Below are 18,960 nucleotides of genomic sequence, written 5' to 3'. Positions count from 1 at the left end.
ATTAAAAAAGTTAGATCCATGAGGCAGAAGCTTCAGACGCTTCTGGTGAACTAGAAGATGATTAAAGGTCATGTCGGGCAGATACGGCTTTGGCTGGTAGTCCTAGCAGATAGCCGTAGCTACAAACAGTGTATACAGTCCCATCATTCAATGAAATCTAGCTGCTAGTTTCCGACTTAGCGGCTATGGGCGTGGCTATTTATACTCCCCTTAGAAACACTCTTAGCACAAGCCATAGCCGCAACTTTTGACATTATTCCGTCTCCAAAACCTCAATGAACCGAGGTGTAAAGTTTCATGGAAGCTTTTAAACTATTTTTGGAATGGCGGACTCATGTCATAGATGTGGAGATTGGCTAGCCAGGCTGCTTCTAGTTACTTGAGGTTTATTGAGAATTTGTGGTTAACCTGTAATTTATGAGTATCACTTGGGACATACAGATCAGTAGCATCATAACAGCTAATTAAAATGAAACATTTTGATGAAGCAGTGGTGATTAATGAGGTTACAAAATGACAAGGCGGTGGGGGAACTCTTTTCTACACTTTATGTCCTTGTACATAGAGTGACTTTCATGTACGACAAACCATGACAAAAACCGGTGTTGTGTAAGAACCCGACGTTTTGATCAGTATGCCTGTTCGTCATCAGAACCTACCAATAAATTAGTCACTTTGTGATTTAAAAGCTAGGCAGGCTGATCGTGCTATTATTGGATTCGCCCCCTCTGGCTCCAGTACTGAGACAGAAACACCAATTGATTAAGCCAGTTTTCACACTTCATATTAACGACTGCGTCACAATGCTGTACTCTCAAAATATATAGTTCCAGTGATGTATTATACGGTGACAACCGGAAACTGTGGGTGTTTTTAATTACTTGTGTATGTATCAAGTGATATCAATCCGCCGACATAGGTCATGCGCGTGCGCGCATATGCCATGGTGTCGTAAGCATGACGTCATAACCATGCACATATTCAAATCACTTCAGGGTAACCTTTTCTTTATAAAGTGGTGCAAGCTTTCCAAGCAACAACACTGTCGATATTGTTCACACACGAAACGCCATAACGAAGTTGCACAACGCTTGTAACCCGATCCACGTAGTTCATCAACGCATATTGCTATCTAATGTACCATCGCAGTTGGTACCACAGCCTGGTCGTGTATACATACAACTTGAGATCACAACAGTCGCGTGGATGAGAATTTGAAAGAAACACATTTGGAGAGTCTTAAAACTGCTTTTTTTATTTGCTGCTTCGCACCAACTGCTGGCTTACACCGACCAAAAGGTAAGCACACTGATAAACTGTGTTCGTAATTATTGTTCACTGGTATTCAACGTTACGTCTTCCATATTTTGTTCTTAACCAATCGGTCCATTGACAATACATGGATGTATTCATGGATAAATTGAAAATAGAGGGTGTGGTAGAGGTCTAAAAAGGGGGTGTCAAGTAAAGACCATTATGACGCGTGGCAATAAGTGTATTAAATAACGTTTTTAAAATATCACCTCTTTCTTAAACTACATTACTTCAAAGTCGTTTCCGATGTTTGTTACACCAAAAGCGCTCCCCTGCCCTTAAGGAAGTCTTTTTTTGTTAATAAACTTACAGAATAATTATCAAAGTTCACCTTGATAACACATTAAATTTTAGGTCTAAATGTGATTGGGCTGTAATCCGTATAGGTCCCGTGTGTTGTGTAAAATGTACCTAAAGAACCTAGTGCACTTTAGAGAAGGGGTGCCAGGTGTTCCTGGTTTGATTGACAGAATATTGGGCCACAACACCTTGTACACCATTCTTGATGCTGCGAAAAGGAAAATGGTTTCATATATATATATATATAGAAGAGTTTGCGGTAACACCATGTAATAACAATCTCTAAATGAGTTGGGGTGGTTCTGAAAAGAACCGTTGGGTTAACTCGACGTTTCGATCAGTATGCGCTGATCCACCGCCTAGTACTTAAGCAGCATGCAGCATCAGAGTCCAGCATTCTCCAGAAGACGATCAGAGCATACTGATCGAAACGTCGAGTTAACCCAACGGTTCTTTTCAGAACCACCGACGATCAGAGCATACTGATCGAAACGTCGAGTTAACCCAACGGTTCTTTTCAGAACCACCCCAACTCATTTAGAGATTGTTATTACACGGTGTTACCGCAAACTCTTCTATATCTTATCTCCACCATGCAAAGTTTCAAATCCTACTGGTTTCATATACTTCAATACGTATTTCCACATCTTGCAGGAAGGAACCAAGCTAAGCGCTTTCATACGCCCATCGGGTGTGATGAAGCCTTAATAAGAACTCGGCATTATTATTATTATTATTGTTTATTACCAATAACAATATTTGACAATCAGAGCAGTGTTAAAACAGTGGCCTTAATTACTGATGTCCGCCCGAAATTGCTATATTAATTCCTAACTCACTACCCTAGGTTCAGTCAGTCGGTAAATCCTTGAATCATGGTGCGTAAAGAAGTTATGAGTATAAACAATACCAAATGAATGTTTAATTAGTTTTGTGTAGTATTACAACTGCAAATTGTGGTTTTAAGGTTACAAAATCACACGTGGAACGCATTGAGGGATAACAAATTAAGAATAAGGCTTTAAAGGGATTTAATACGTTTGGTAAGTGGAGCCCCATTGGGACCAGTTAAAGCAGGTGTCTGGCGTCCCCGTCATTCACACACCTCAAAGTGTGACTGAAGCCGTGGTTTCGAAAAGGCCACACAGTGGGGACACTGTAAAAGCAGTTTTTAGATTTCAACACATGTCTAAGCGTAAGTCTTGTACCCATTTTGAGCAGGTGTAAAATAAAATAAAACAGTGTGCATTTGACGACAATTTCACTGGTTTGTAAATAACGTCTGGATTGTTTCGTCACCTTAACAAGATGATCTGCAAATGTCATTTTCAATGTCCTTGTTTCTTCTTTGTTGAACCATGATGCCTGCTGATGCATGAATGATGTAGAACCACATTATTAGATAAATCATGTGCTTAATACATTTATTCAATGACATTATCCGCTTTTCTTTACATGGCGGAACTTTATCAAACAAAACTCATCTTAAGTAGGCCTTTGATGGTATTTTTGCATCAGGTAACAAGAATATTGTTTGATTAATTTTTGCTTTCTGTCACACCGATGTGTTTTAAAATTGGTCTATTTCCAATGTATAGTATTGAGGCACGAAGCTGTTGCAAGTATTACAAATTCGCACTAACCAATTAGCAGTTTTAAACTCATTTAAAAAATAATGCAACGTACGAACTTATTGGGAAGGATTAGCTGGCCTTATACCCGTTTAGCTGCACGTTACCCGAGCAAACACGTAAACGTAAGCGTCTAGGTGACGTCACCACTTTGGGCTTTCTCACGCATGACGTTTGCACGTACCCGACGTTAAAAATGGTTAGTTCACGTACGCTTAAAACGTGACTTTTTTGAATTTGTTTTTTTTCTGACGTTCACGTTCACGTATGCTCGCGTAAAGGCCCGGTCAACAATAACAACGTATTAAGAGAACGCATTCTATTGGTTGAATTACTCCACGCAGAATACGCGCACGCTCATTCAACCAATAGAGAGCGTTCTCTTTGCGGCGTGATCGTTCTCGTTCTCGTTATTGCTGCAGTGGGGCGGGCCTTCACGTGCAGCTAAACCATTTTTAACCCGTTTCAGACTCAGCTTGACCCGGGAGTGGGAAATGGGTCAGACCCTCAATAACCCCTAGTACTATAACCTAACGGTTAGTTGTAGGTCTTCATAATGTTTTCAGTTGTTTTATTGCCTCTAGTTTTGAATGACTTGATTTTTGTTCATATTCATGACAAATTTTTAACTATTGGTTTGCTTGACGTAAATATTTATTTAGGCATAACTTTTATGTCGTAAAATAATGTGCGTCAAATCTTTCCAAGGACACAAACTTGCTCCATAAAGATCAACCCAAGCGGAAAAAATGTTTCCTTTAAGACTGTGATTGATTTTTGACTCAGACGGACTTCATCTCATCGTTGTAAATTAAACCTTGTGAATAATATGCTTACATAAAAATCGAACTGGGAACTGTGCAGTTGTAATAACATTCACTAAGAGCTTAATAGATTGTAAAGGGGAAAAAAAAATCAGTAATAATTTAAAATTAAAAATATTTTGAGACAACTTTTGCACGTAGACCCTGAAGGTATGGCCTTACAATACCTTCTGTGAGTACACTTTTAAATAATCTGAATACATCGTGGCAACATCTTTGCATTCACAAAGAAATTCAAACAAAACTTTGCGAAAGTAGTATTTTATTTTGAATCAACTGGGGATGTCAATGTCACAGCTTGTATTTTGTGTAAAGGGTAGTTTACTGGACACCAACGTTTGTGCGGGGCCGGCACACCGGTATGCTAAATTGTTTGAATTTAGTTGGAAACACGTGACAAAGGGGCTACCCCCTCCCCACCCTAAAATGTTCATGTACCCTCCTCCTCTCTTGTACAAAATGCCCCCCCCCCCGTCAACCCCCTGAAAATCTTCTGAAGATTTCTTCGATTCTCGGAACAAAGAGAGTGTACAATTGGATGGGTGGTACATCATGCCACATTATCTAGCACCAAAATGCAAAACCCATACAAAAAAAAAACTGAACACACATAGACCCAGACAAAAGAAATGCAGAAAAATCAAGATATCAATCATCATGATACACGTTGCCAAAACGCATAGCCATTCTAGGGGTAGCCCTACACAACAGCTCAACTAACACACGTGGGCGAGAAGCAATATCCTGTACATTTCCGTCGAAAAAATGCTACTTAAGTCTAAAAGGTGGCGGGAAAGAAAGCAAACATTGGAGTCATTAACATCGATCACCACCCCCGTACCCCCCCCCCTCCCCATCCATATTGTAAATTTTACAAAAATGACGTGTTTTCTGAGAACATTTAAGGCACTGGACACTATTGTTGGTAATTGCTCAAAACAATTGTAAGCATAAAACTTTACTTGGTAACGAGCAGTGGAGAGCTGTTGACAGTACATTGTGAGAAACGGCGCTCTCTGAATTAACGTAGGTTTTGAGAAAAAGGTTAATTCTCACTCCATTAATAATAAGGGACTTCAGCTGAAGCCTTTTATTGTGCAGATAAAAGCGCCCAAATGTGTGGAACAAGAGTGTTTTTTCTTTCATCATTCTCTTGCAACTTCGATGACCAATTGAGCTCAAATTTTCACAGGTTTGTTATTTTATGCATATGTCGGGATACATGTAGTGAGAAGACTGGTCTTTGGGAATTACCAAAGGTGTCCAGGCGTGGATTTCACAGGACCAGTAACTCATCCTAACTTAGGACTGGTCCTATCTCTTAGCATTGTCTAGGACTAGTCCTAAGTTAGGACTATACCTTTGTGAAATCCACCCCTGTGTCTTTAAAGACAGGTCATACTTTTTGTAATTACGCCCTAAGCTACTCACCATAACAACTTTACTTGGTAAACAGCACCGGAGAGCTGTTCATACGAAGCTTACAACACATTGTGCGAAACAAATCCTTTTGAAGTTATGCAGTGTTTTTCTTCTTCACCCATTTGAGTCTGAGAATGGCTTTAGGCTTAAAGGAACACGTTGCCTTGGATCGGTCGAGTTGGTCTTTGAAAAGCGTTTGTAACCGTTTTTTATAAAATGCATATGGGTAGAAAGATATTGTAAAAGTAGAATACAATGATCCACACAAACATGCCTCGAAATTGCGTGGTTTTCCTTTTACCTCGTCGACTAACACGTCGGCCATTTATGGGGGTCAAAATTTTGACGCCCATAAATGGCCGACCATGTTAGTTCGCACAGTAGAAGGAAAACCACGCAATTTCGAGGCAAACTTGTGTGGATCATTGTATTCTACTTTTAAAACATCTTTCCAACCATATGCATTTTATAAAAAACGGTTACAAATGCTTTTGTTTTGACCAACTCGTCCGATCCAAGGCAACGTTTTCCTCTAAAGCCTTTCTACGGCATTTGATGTAAGCACACAATGTCATGCAACAAGGGTGGGGTTTTTCTTTCATTATTTTCTTGCAACTTCGATGTAAATTGAATGTTTGTTTTGCCAAACCAATACTTTGAAACCACCCATGATCCACGCCATTTACCAGGAGCTCTAAAATATTCGAAAAAATTGCATAAAGTCCATACAAATTGCACTAATGCCCTTATAGTCCTGAGCAGACGATTATGGACCGTGGAGCATATTCGATATGGTGAATCTTCAATATCGTATTCAGTATCAGTGTTATATATCAGTCGTTCCATGTTTAAAGGGAAGGTACACGTTTGGTAATTACTCACAACAAATATTAACTTAAAAACTGACTTGGTAACAGGCATTGGAGAGCTGTTGAGAAACATGTGAGAAACGGCTCCCTCTGAAGTAACGTAGTTTTTGAAAAAGAAGTAATTTTCAACTGATTTGATTTCGAGACCTCAGTTTTAGAATTTGAGGTCTCGAAATCAATCATCTAAAAGCACACAACTTCATGTAACAAGGGTGTTTTTTATATCATGGTTTATATCTTGCAACTGCGACGACCAATTAAGCTCAATTTTTCACAGGTTTGTTATTTGATGCACATGTTGAGATACACCTTCTTCCTCCATGGATACACCAAGTGAGAAGGCTGGTCTTTGACAATTACCGATAGTTTCCATTGTCTTTAATACATCAATTCCAACGGCCGTTGCTCATTCGCCGTGCAGAAGCCATCGATGAAAATATTCGATATGGAGAAGAATATTCGACATATGGCGAACCATCAGTATCAATTTTAAAAATGTATTAGCTGAATTTCATAATTGGAAAATGGATAATTTGAAGACTATTAAAGCCATTGTACCCTTTCGGTTCAGAAAAAAATGAAAAGTTCACATTACAAATAACTTACAGGGTTTACAGAAGGCAATGGTGAAAGACTTCTCTTGAAATATTATTCCATGAAATGCTTTACTTTTTGAGAAAACAGCAAAACAATATAAATTCTCGTTAACGAGAATTACGGATTTATTTGAAACACACGTCATGACACGGCGAAACGCGCGGAAACGAGGGTTGCTTTTTCCGTTGTTTTCTCCCGACTCCGATGACCGATTGTTATTTGTTATAGAAGTTGTGACAACACTGTTTACCGAAAGGGTCCAATGGCTTTAATATGGGCGTAAACCAGACCATACGAGGGCGATATGCTAACTCAAGGGTGAGCGAGCGGCGGCGCCCACTGCGAAACTCTAGAAATGATATATACAAGTGACGTTACAAAACTCGATGACTCTTTCGTATAGTCTCCAGTCAAGGTGCTCCTGACAAAGTGAGTATACGCCTTACTCGAATGTGACAACATGCAGTGAGACTTACACTAAAGAATCAGTGGAAAGTTTCCGTCTAGAGAGCGACACGAAAACAGGCTAAGAGCCCTTAGACTCTTTTCATCCCGAGGCTGTCGTCCAGACAAGCTGTCTTGGTGGATTCCGATTCTGACGTCTTGAATAACGACTATATACTTTCTAATCAAAATGATTATTGAATATCTACATCTGTAAATGCTACTCCTGCATATTTTGATTGTTTTTCTTCGGAAATTGTCTGGAACTAATTGCCTTTTACATTTTCCCTGTGTGAAAAGGCCCCGTAAGTCATTAGTACCGTCTATTAATTTCCGTTTTTACATCGGTGAGTACCGGTGAATATAGATAGAGTCATTAACCAAATCAAATAAACATGATAATTCCAGGAACTTGTTTATGTTTTTCTTTTTGGGGTAGAGTTTGCGCAGTGGGCGTTTAAAAAAAAAACGTGTTTCTTCACTTGTTCCCTTGAAATTACTACGAAGTGGAATATCCCAGATCCTCATGTAAAGCAAGGTTTCGTTTCACCCAATGAAAGTCGCGAACGTACATTTTGTAAAATGACACCCTCGTCCCCGGGGTCCATTACTGTTTGATCGTATCATCCGTCACAACCCCCGGCAGCTGTGTCTTCTCGTATTGGGTTAACGCGTACCCAAGGTTTTCCCGCTCCTCGTCGTCGAGAAAAAAATAGGGTAACACTTACTCCACCCGGTAATCAAATTACCTAATTGTTCTGGATATCAGATATTTTTGACACGCATTATAATCGACAAGTTTCAATAAGTTTGAAGTCAGTGACTCTTGTTTTCACAGCTACAGTACGACAGTGTGTTGTGTTTTTTTGTGCGTTTTTTAATGTCAACAAATAATACACCACAAGGGACACTTACTGTAGTAGACTTGGGACAGTAAAACACAAATCATTTCAATTAGTTGTGTCCCTACAGTCATGTAAGAATTAAAGTTAAAATAAAAACATAATTGTGGGTGAGAAAAAAATAAAATCAATTTGGAAGAAGGTATGACAATCAATGCCACACTTTTGTAGCAGCCGTGATGGTAGTGCTGTCTTTTCCTGCCTTTCATTCCAGTGGACGAGGTTCGAACACTTAGAGTCTAAACGAATTGCCTTTATAGTCACTAATTTATTGATAGCGATTCTGATCTAATATAAGGCCGCATGCAACTTGACGGCTGCATTTATGGCTACGACTTTTGCTGAGGTTGTTCCTTTAACAGCAAGAGAGCGAGAGCCGTTTTAGCACAACGCAAGAAGTTTACCGACTTGTCAACAAGTCTAGTTGCTCATTTGCTTGTATTATTCTAATACCCCCCCCCCCCTCCATCCTTCCATCCGGAAACTAATTAGAGAAGTAACATTTATTATATATAGTACTTCATTTACTTTTAAGTGATAAAAGTGTCAGTAACGCACGTAGGTATATTCATGACACTGGTTATAAATTGGTATCTTAATTACAGGGTCTATCTCCCCTACTCCAATCCAAATTTCGGCGAGGAGGAAAAAAAACCCTATTTTTATCATTTCAGTGGATGAAGTCTCTTGAGTGTTTCATCATTCATAAAAAAAACTAGAGTTAACGTGAACAAGTAGATTCTTCATTTCCAAGCGATCATAAAAAGGGGGCGATTACGACAAAGGTATAGGTTTATACCGGTTTGTTGAAAGGGTAATAAATCAAATCTCAAAATGGTCTTTTTTTGATTGCAGGTTTTGGTTAAACAGTAACTAATCGGCACTGTGAGGCATTAGGGTATCTTACGGTAGATATTCCGACTGCTACACGTCGTCCGTAAAATACTCCCAGAATAATTGTTTACTTTGGAATGGTTTCGCTTATCTTTACCCGAACCAGTGTTAATAAGAGTTGGAATTGGGTGCCTGCTGCGTTCAATGACATTTTGTTTGTCTCAGTCCACTCTGTCTTTTCTTGTATTGTACACTTTTCATGCTGTATGAAGAGTCCATAAATCAAAATGATAAAACATTGCAGCAATAACAAATAAACCAAATCACCGTTCTTTGTTGAAATTTCATGATGTATGAAGAGACCATAAATCAAAATGATAAAACATTGCAGCAGTAACACATAAACCAAATCACCGTGCTTTGTTGAAATTTGTGATTGATGGTTGGGTTGGCGCAAAGTGGTCTCTTTCCCGGCCTCCCACCTCTATTATTATGACCCGGTTCGAATCACGCCGGATTGAAATTTTCTGTCTCTATCCTGACTGTGTGGGTTTTCCCCGAGAATAGTTCTCTGCCTTCAACCTCTACTGACCCCGGTTCAAATCACGCCAGGGGTCGATTTCACAAAGAGTTAGGACTAGTCCTAACTTAGGACTAGTCCTAGGAGATATACAAATTGCATGGATAGTCCTAAGTTAGGACGAGTATATGGTCCTAACTCGAGATAAGACTAGTCCTAACTCATTGTGAAATCCACCCCTGGGCAGTTTGTGGAATGATGAGTATCCATTCTCTACATGACTGCATACTTTCCCGAGAAAAGTCCTCTGCTAGCCACCTCTATAAGACTACGGTTCGAATCACGCCTGGACACTATGTGGAATGAGTTGTCAGTCCCTTCCTGCCTGCGGGGTCTTTCCCTGGAACAAATTGTCGGTGGTTCCTTCCACAATTATGTCGTACCATAGCTACTTTCATTAGACAAACATTTTATTTTGTGTGTATGGTCTATTAAAGATGCATGACCTTATTGTGTTTCAGTTGAGTGATTTGGAAGTGTCTATAAGAACATAGATTTGTAAAATAAAGTTGTTGAAGTCTATCATCCGGCTCGAGTAATTACTTTGCGTACATTCTACATACAAACTTCCTTCCTCGTCGTCTTCTCTCCATTTGGTTCTTCGCTCTAAAGTGATTAAGTTTACTTTTTCTGAGAGTCCCCCGGCTTCAAAACCAGTATAAATGAAATGAAAAATCAACATGAAATAATTATCACCCACAGCTCCGTCATGGAAGTGTTCCTGTAAATCTTCAGAGAATTCGACAAGTTCCAAGCAGTCTCTGACGTCATGCCGATAATGCCAAAAACACAAGTCGTAATTGTACCGCTGTAAAACTAAGAAAAAGGACAAAAAACATAATTCGTCGAGTCGCTTATTAGTCTCCAAAATCAAAATGCTTTCCTGTAATTATAATTAAGAAACGAGATACCGCGAAAAATGGGGAGATTTACAACAAGCCATTAGGCGAATAGAAATTGAAGATGGAATGACGAGGGAAGGAATTAAGATGCAGCCACAGCTCTCATCGTTCCTGAGGGGACGATGTTTTTGATTGGTTATGTTTCATACATTGATATTTATGACTCACAATATGAAAGATAAAAGTTTCACCGATCGGTCACAGCTCTCTCATTGACCCACCCAGCCCCCTTCCCGCCCGACCCTCTTCAGTCCCAGATAAACCATGCCGTATGGCAGAGCCTGGCATTCCCCCCCCCCCTGCGCACACTCACACAACCTTAAGGATCCGGTTGGTGGGTAACTGCTATTGTTGTTCAATTATTACCTTTTCTAAAGTATTCCCTTACGTTCTAATGTGTAAAATACCCCACAAGGGCACTTTAAGAAAGCCCGTACTATGTTCTTCTTGTACATTGTACACCCTAATTCCCTCTACAGAATTCCTAAGATTCCAAGAACACCGTAGTGAAGACACAATAGGGTTTGGGTGGGAGGGTTTGGTTTGGGGGGGGGGGGGGTTACACCTTGCCACATATCGAGCACCAATGCACAGACGAGAGGGTATAGGGCCTATCGGTGGGGGGATTTTAGTTCTGTACACCAACAGTGTAACTGACGTAGTGCTTTTCAATTAAGGTTTTTTTTTGTGGAAAAAATGCCATCAGGGGAGTAACTACACTATGGACAACTCTAGCTTGCACGCACGTCTCCCTTCCCCGCTTCGCCATGCCACACCCTGCACTCACCAACCCATCATAATATGCCTAACCCCTGTCTACAACCTCGTACCCACACTCCAACATTGCCTACACGTCAAGTTAACAAGGCGATATTCAAACCCCGCCATTTTGACTCGAAAGGAAAAGCTTTTCAGACGGAATTCTGTCTCAATTTCGGCAAGTTTTTAGTTAACCTAGCAATGTTTTCATCAGTCAGTGGAATTGACATAAGTGATTTGTTTGTTATTCTAAAAATATTGTGTTTTACTTATAAATGGTTCGCACACCCTCATCAAAACACACTTACACATCTCTGTGCTGCAGTCACTCGCTGTAAAACTAAAAACACTGTGTGGACGTGTGGACTTTCACAGTGTTTCACGTCACTACTTCATGTGGACCTCTTCATCAGGTCACACTTCGATAAAGCATTAAAGCACCCCATACATCAGGTCCACATTTCGATGAAACATTAGAGCACTCGGATCTGTTCAACAACAATTATCTGAAGAAACAGAAACGGTAAGCAAATTTGCGTGTTCACTGTAGCAGAAAATTTTTGCTTAAGCCTTAACGCATTTCACAGGTTAGCAGAAAAATTGGGCGGCCATAGTGCGTGTTTACCGTGATTTGCATTGTGACGTCATTTATTTTCGTGCGGTTAGCACCGGAAGGTTAGCATGCATTTTCGTATGCTTACGGTTGGCAGCGCTTTGAAATAGCCACTAAGCAGCGCTATGAAATTGGGCCCAGTTAGGTCCTAGAAGTTTGATTACACGCGTGACTCACGAGTACCGTTTATTCCAAAACTCCCTGCCGTCTTTTTATCGCTTGCGAGAAAGAACTTCTTCAAAGTGTGTTATGAAAATTTACCCCTGGTGTACCGTCTGTTGTAAGATTTTTGTCTCAGGATCATTATTGAGCTGTCAAAGTATTCAATATAGAGACAGCAGTCCCGGAATCTCTAGCTTTCAGTCAAGTCACTCGAGGCAAAAGGGGCGCAACAAATCACTCATCTCGAGACGGAGACTAGCACGAGACGATGTTTTGCAATTATTGCGGTTCCAATTACGACTTGACTAAAGGCTATCGGAACACGGCTGAAACTTCGTATGCAGTTAAAAAGGGATCGTTTTATAATCACTAGCAGGCTTGACTTTAAGCTAACCATATCCGATAAATCAAACTAAGATGAAGTGAGATTATCCACAATTGTGTTTATACCTTAAAGGCAGTGGAGACTATTGGTAATTGTCAAACACTAGCCTTCACAGTTGGTGTATCTCAACTATGCATAAAATGACAATCCTGTGAAAATTTTAGCTCAATCGGTCATCGAAGTTGCGAGACAATAATGAAAGAAAAATAACCCAAATCTGAGGTCTCGAAATCAAATTCGTGGAAAATTACTTCTTTCACGAAAACTATGGCACTTCAGAGGGAGCCGTTTCTCACAATGTTTTATACTATCAACCTCTCCCTATTACTCGTTACCAAGAAAGGTTTTATGCCAAAAGTTATTTTGAGTAATTAACAATAGTGTCCACTGACGTCGATCGATCCGTTCAACTTTATTTCTGATTCTCACACCTTTGGATTTCATTTTATTTTTAAATAACTTCTGGAAAATCATTTATCTTTCTCTCTTTTTCTTTTTTTTCAAATTCCAGACGAAATCAATTTGCGGCAATTGCCTGATATCATATTGCTTGAAATATTTACGGTTGAGTGTCGACGCCTGGGGGATCTTTTTTGGAATTACTTGTCATTTCTAAAATCCCTTTCTGACATCTTTCCCCCTGCAAACTCGTGTTCGGACTTAAATGGCGGAATTTGATATAACGAGAATGCTTTTTAAAGGCAGTGGATCTTATGGACACTATTGGTAATTACTCAAAATAATTATTAGCATAATATGGGACTCCCATAAATGGCCGACCGTGTTAGTCGGCGAGGTAAAAGGAAAACCACGCAATTTCGAGTGATACCACTTGTGTGGATCATTGTATTCTACTTTTAAAATAATGTTTATAACCATGTGCATTTTATATAAAAAAAACGGTTACAAACGCCTTTCAAAGACCAACTCGTCCGATCCAAGGCAACGTGTTCCTTTAAGTTGAATTAAAAAAAAATTGAACTTTTAACCATCCTTTATCGCCACTGTCGTAGACTTGATTAAAGTCAAGTTCTCGTGCAAGAGGTCCGTAAGCGTCCGCCGTCAACGGGTTGTTCATGCGGCACAGCAGGTTGGGGAGTTTCTGATATTAGGCGACTGCATGTGAATTGAAAAAAATGCACTTTTAACGATCCTTCATCGCCAATGCCTATTAGGTCGTTAATACAACACGCGTTCTCAGTCGTAGACTTGATTAAAGTCCCGTTCTCTCGTGCGAGAGGTCCGTAAGCATCCGCCGTCAACGGGGTGGTCATGCGTCACAACAGGTTGGGGAGTTTCCGGTATTAGGCGACTGGATGGGACTGAAAAAAGCACTCTCACGGGATTTGGACTTGCGTCAAGTCTACCTCAGTCATAACTCTAGAAGTCATTAACCTCGGCGCCACTTTTCCGTAAAACTTGTCCACACATTAATTGCGAAAACCAAACTAAAATGAGTCGAAAACTATGACCAACCATTAACACACCACCAATCTGCCATAATAGTAATAACAAGTTCTTATATAGCGCATTTCACAATAAACCGTATCAATGCGCTTTACATTTGTCCCCTGGTCATTGGGATCAAACATACTTTGCATGCACCGTGTGTCTAATAAACATGTAATTTTCCCGTAAAACTTGTCCACACACAAATTGTGAAACCCAAAATAATAGAGGTCGAAAACTGTGACCAATCACTAACACATCACCAATCTGCCATCAAACATACTTTGCATGCACTTTTCGTTCAATAAAGATGTAGGCTTGCGTCATTAAAACGACCGTCTCGGTGAAAAAAAGAACATTTTGCGATAATTTATACTGAAGGCTTTTCTCTGTCCATTAGGGAAGACATCACTTTGATGTAACAAAGTTAATAATTATGGATCCTTCAGCATGTAATGGTCATCCCAGGCTTAATCAGTGTTTACTTTCAAGTGAGTACCCATATTGGATTTACATGTGTTATTAAGGATCTCCTGCGGGGATGCGTCATTATTGAACACTTTTTCACCGCCGGGTATGCGATGTGGTATCATTGCAAATCATTATAAATGTCACCTAGACCAGTCACATTATTCGGTTAGAGCGAAGACCACTGTACCATTAATTACAATGGGACATTCGGGCTGCTTGTTTGAAGTTATTGAGTCAGACTTTTTGCACAGTGGCGGCAGAATCAACCAAAATGCCCTTTATTGACCTAGTACACGTTGTCATCATCACAGTGTCTTAGTTGTGCCATTTTTAGTAGCGTCAATGTCCAAAATGGGTTAAAGGGTGATTCGTTGATTTCTGCGCCTACATGTACGTACGTTACTAGGCATTCTACGCTTATACAAGGCTAGCGCAAAAATTCGGCTAGCACATAAGCGGGAAATCGTGATCTTAAGCGTAGAATTCAGCGGTAAGCAGAGCCATGCGATTGGGCCCAGGCAGGGACACGGCAAACAACCATTCTGAAGGACAAAACACTCATTGGTTATAGTTGCCTACTTGCCGTGCCCAAAGACAAAGACTGACAGATACTAACTGAAACAGCATTTACCATAACAACTACAATACGTGTACTCTTATAAGCGTAATGAGAGAAGAAAAAAACGAGAGAAAAAAACCTGTAGTAGAATTTTAAAATAATACAAGAACTTATAATTTGACATGTGACCATACCAATGGGTATAACTGATTATCCTTCATTGATCGTGTCTATCATTTCACGATTTTCAGACTAAAAATTATGCCCAAAAGTCACAGCTACATGTGTTTAGTTTCATTGTACAGCGTCTTGGCTCAAAGCCCCCGAGCGTTCTAACACACAAGAGTCATATTAAAATAGCCCAGGGATTTTTTTCCCTTGATCTTCTGAAAAATGAATAATTTGCGATCGTTTTAAAATGTAAGTGGTGCCCTGATGTTTTGAGTAGTTCCGGAGGCGCGAAGATTAGCTTATACGGCACCAGGATCGCTTATGTAGCAAAATGATACAGTATAATTATGTAAATATCACAACTTGTTGTTTAAAGCCAGTGGACACTATTGGTAATTACTCAAAATAATTATTAGCAGAAAACCTTACTTTGTAACGAGTAATGGGAAGAGGTTGGTGGTACAAAACATTTTGAGAAACAGCTCCCTCTGAAGTGGAGTAGTTTTCGAGAAAGAAGTAATTTTCTACGAATTTGATTTCGAGACCTCAAGTTTAGAATTTGAGGTCTCGAAATCAAGCATCTGAAAGCACACAACTTCGTGTGACAAGGGTGATTTTTTCTTTCATAGTTATCTCGCAACTCCGACGACCAATCGAGATCAAATTTTCACAGGTTTGTTATTTTTTGCATAATGTTGAGATACAGCAAGTAAGAAGACTGGTCTTTGACAATTACCAATACTACTGGCTTTAAAGGGAAGGTATACGTTTGGTAATCACTCTTCAAAATAATGGCAATAACAACTTTATTGGTAAGAAGTACAGCAGCTTTCGATAGTATAGGCCTATAGCATTTTGAGAATCATTTCACCTCGAAAAAAAAAATGCCGATCTGGAAGAAAGTACATCCCCCCACCCCAAAAAAATGTTATATGGGTAGCGTTACTGACAGTAACGTTGTGTATTTCCATGACCTTTGTTGTCAGTCATGTTTACTCTTTCTGCTGAAGACAACCAGACCATACTTATCGAAACGTTGAGTCGTCATCCACCGGTTATTTTCAGAGAATCATCAAGCAATATTTACGCACGGTGTTAGCGCAAACCTCCACCTTGCAAAGTTTCAAAACCTGCTAAATATTCCTTTCTTTTTTACTCAGACAAAATGTCGGCATCTACAATCACAACCCTTCTGCTCTCACTCGCCGCACTTTCAGTCTTTCTGACTAACGCCTCAGCAGAATGGTCACCCGACAACGACAACAACAACGACCACAAGAGGGCGCAAATGTCAGCCCATGATTGGCTGAACAGCCTTTTGGCGGGAAATGATGTCGGACACGCAAAGACCAAAAGGATTGCCAAAGCATGTGCAATTGACTGTTTGAACTGCGGTATGATGTTCCAGGTTCAAGCCTACTCACAAGGAGATTGCCTCACAGCTTGCCAGAATGATGACAACCACAGGGACCCTAGTTGCCATGAACACATCACAATGTAAAAGAAACTATTGGACAATATCCATGATTGGGAACTTCTTAAAAAACAACAGCAGGGACCAACATTATGTCATCGAGATATTTGTTTTATTGAGGGGGTTGAGCACTAATAGTGGGTTTGCTGAGACAGCTATGAGCCCGTCCCGCAGTACGTTTTGTTAAAAGCACTATTGACACTATTGGTAATTACTCAAAATAATGTTAGCTTAAAAACTTACTTGGTTGCAAGCAATGGAGAGCTGTTGATAGTATACCAATTGTGAGTAACGGCTCCCTCTGAAGAAACATAGTTTTCGAGAAAGAAGTATTTTCCACTAATATTTGAATATGATTTCGAGACCTCAGAATTAGATTTTGAGGTCCCGAAATCAAGCCTCTGAAAGCACACTTCGTGTGACAAGGGGACTGTTTTTTCTTCCATTGTTACCTCGCAACTTCGACGACCAATTCAGTTAAGATTTTCACAAGTTGTTATTTTGTGTAATGTTGAGTATCTGTTGAGAGACACCAAGTGAGAAAACTGGTCTTTGACCATACCAATGGTGTCCAGTGTCTTTAAGCTGTGACCTAATCGCCTTGTCACACGAGACAACTTTTACAGGTTGAATAACTTGGAGGCAACCAACTGCAGTGCATGCTGAAAGACCACTTTGGTAGCACATAAGTAGTTTTTTTCTCAAACAATATCTTATGATCCAAAAGACAGTGTGAACATTCAACTATACGAATGCAGTTTCTTATGGATTGCCTGGAACTGGTTTCCTGTAAATTGCCTTGTATGACATTGCCTAAGACTACCAGCCAAACTATATAACTTATGACGTAGCAACAGACTGTATGCGTTAATTATGATTGTCACTGGTTTCCATGATTTTCGCCTTATATTATATCAGACATTATAATATCTGCCAAGCAGAAATTGGGGAGGTAGTGCTTTCTGCTCTAACGGCCAGGCTTCGAACCGATGATACCCAAGCCCAGATCCGTATGTAAAAGGCGTAACCCTGTTTCAGCCCTAGGAGTAGGTGACAACGGCCTCTGAAAAAAAAATTGTAGCCCACACCTTGAAGAAGTGGCCTTGTGTGTCTGGCGACTTGCATAAAAACAAAACAAAAACAATCTTGTGGCAGGAATTGAGGCCCCCAGATCGAATTGGTGAGTTTTTTGCCGAATTATATGAATCTATCATGGGCACACTCATGATCGAGTGTTTTTGCACGGATTGTATGGCTTATGAACTCAGTCTTCGTCTACAAAAGATCTTTATCACGGTGTGGCCATCTTGATTTTACTCATTCCAAACTCATTGTAACCACACTGAGGCTGGACGAAATAATAGTCTGGTGCCATGTTTGCACAAAGAATGTTACATTCATTACTGTTCTGGAAACAGGGAACATGACCAATCTGGTGACAGCGTAATATAAAAGGTCTATATACCCCATACGTAGGCGTCACAAAACCAAACGACCTTTCTTTTGCAACATCATAGTTTGCCATCCGAGGTCAGAAACTATGGAAAGCCATAACTTAGGTAAAACTAACATTGCAACTGTTACAAACACACATACAAACATAGTCTTGTATTTGTTGAAAGCTGATGAACAATTAATGATTCGTTGGATGTATTTTATTTAATTGGATGTTAAATAAAGAATTAATGTTAAATAATAATATTGGTTAAAACCTTATTTTGTTAACACGACTGCGTTTGACTAATTCTGCAGTCCGTGCCAACCAGTGCAGTTTCTACCTTGCAGTGACGTCAAACACCGAGGTATTAAATTAAATCTACGTGTACGTTCGTTTAGCTTCCCAGGGTCAACCCCGGTCTGCCCCGGTGCGTTCGAATAGCTTTGACGTCATTCCAGGGGCTCACCCGGGTCCGCCCCCAGTGCCCTGCTTGTGGAGTGGGTCAGTGGGGCTAGCTGGCCCCAGGTGCATGACGTCACTACGAGGCGAGAGCGGTGAGTGATCTTGTCAGGGGCTCACAAGAGCTTGCCAGGGGCTCACCCGACTAATCGAACGCACCCTGTGATGAAAACACACGCAGCGATGCACAGGATAAGCAAAAGTGGAGACCCCAACGGACGAGTTGTCTGCTGACATTCTGCCATTTGACCCATAGGCGAGAGGGCGCCCTACTCGAATGCCGCCAGCTAGGAGAGGTGCACGTCTGTCCCGCCGGCGCGGCGCGGCGGTCGGAGCCGGAGATTCTGCACAATTATGGGAAATTAGCATGGATAGGATGAGGGTGATTCAAAAGACGGTAC

The 18,960-nt window shown here is 40.4% G+C and overlaps 1 protein-coding gene across 1 annotated transcript; it reads left to right on the top strand.

The window, feature by feature from the left end:
- The first annotated feature begins 1,028 nt into the window (after nt 1–1,028).
- On the top strand, nt 1,029–18,517 carry LOC139951769 (uncharacterized). The gene is made up of 2 exons (XM_071950848.1): nt 1,029–1,299; nt 16,349–18,517. Exon 2 carries the CDS (start codon nt 16,354–16,356, stop codon nt 16,687–16,689), a length of 336 nt encoding a protein of 111 aa, XP_071806949.1. The 5' UTR covers nt 1,029–1,299; nt 16,349–16,353; the 3' UTR covers nt 16,690–18,517.
- The last annotated feature ends 443 nt before the right edge of the window (nt 18,518–18,960 follow it).

The sequence above is a fragment of the Asterias amurensis genome, chromosome 19, assembly GCF_032118995.1.
Source record: "Asterias amurensis chromosome 19, ASM3211899v1".
Lineage (NCBI taxonomy): Eukaryota > Metazoa > Echinodermata > Asteroidea > Forcipulatida > Asteriidae > Asterias > Asterias amurensis.
The sequence above is the reverse complement of the archived record's forward strand: the minus strand, read 5'-3'. Positions and strand labels throughout refer to the sequence as shown.

Excerpts from the sequence above, each read along its gene's own strand:
- LOC139951769 (XM_071950848.1), top strand. The coding sequence starts at position 16,354 with ATGTCGGCATCTACAATCACAACCCTTCTGCTCTCACTCGCCGCACTT.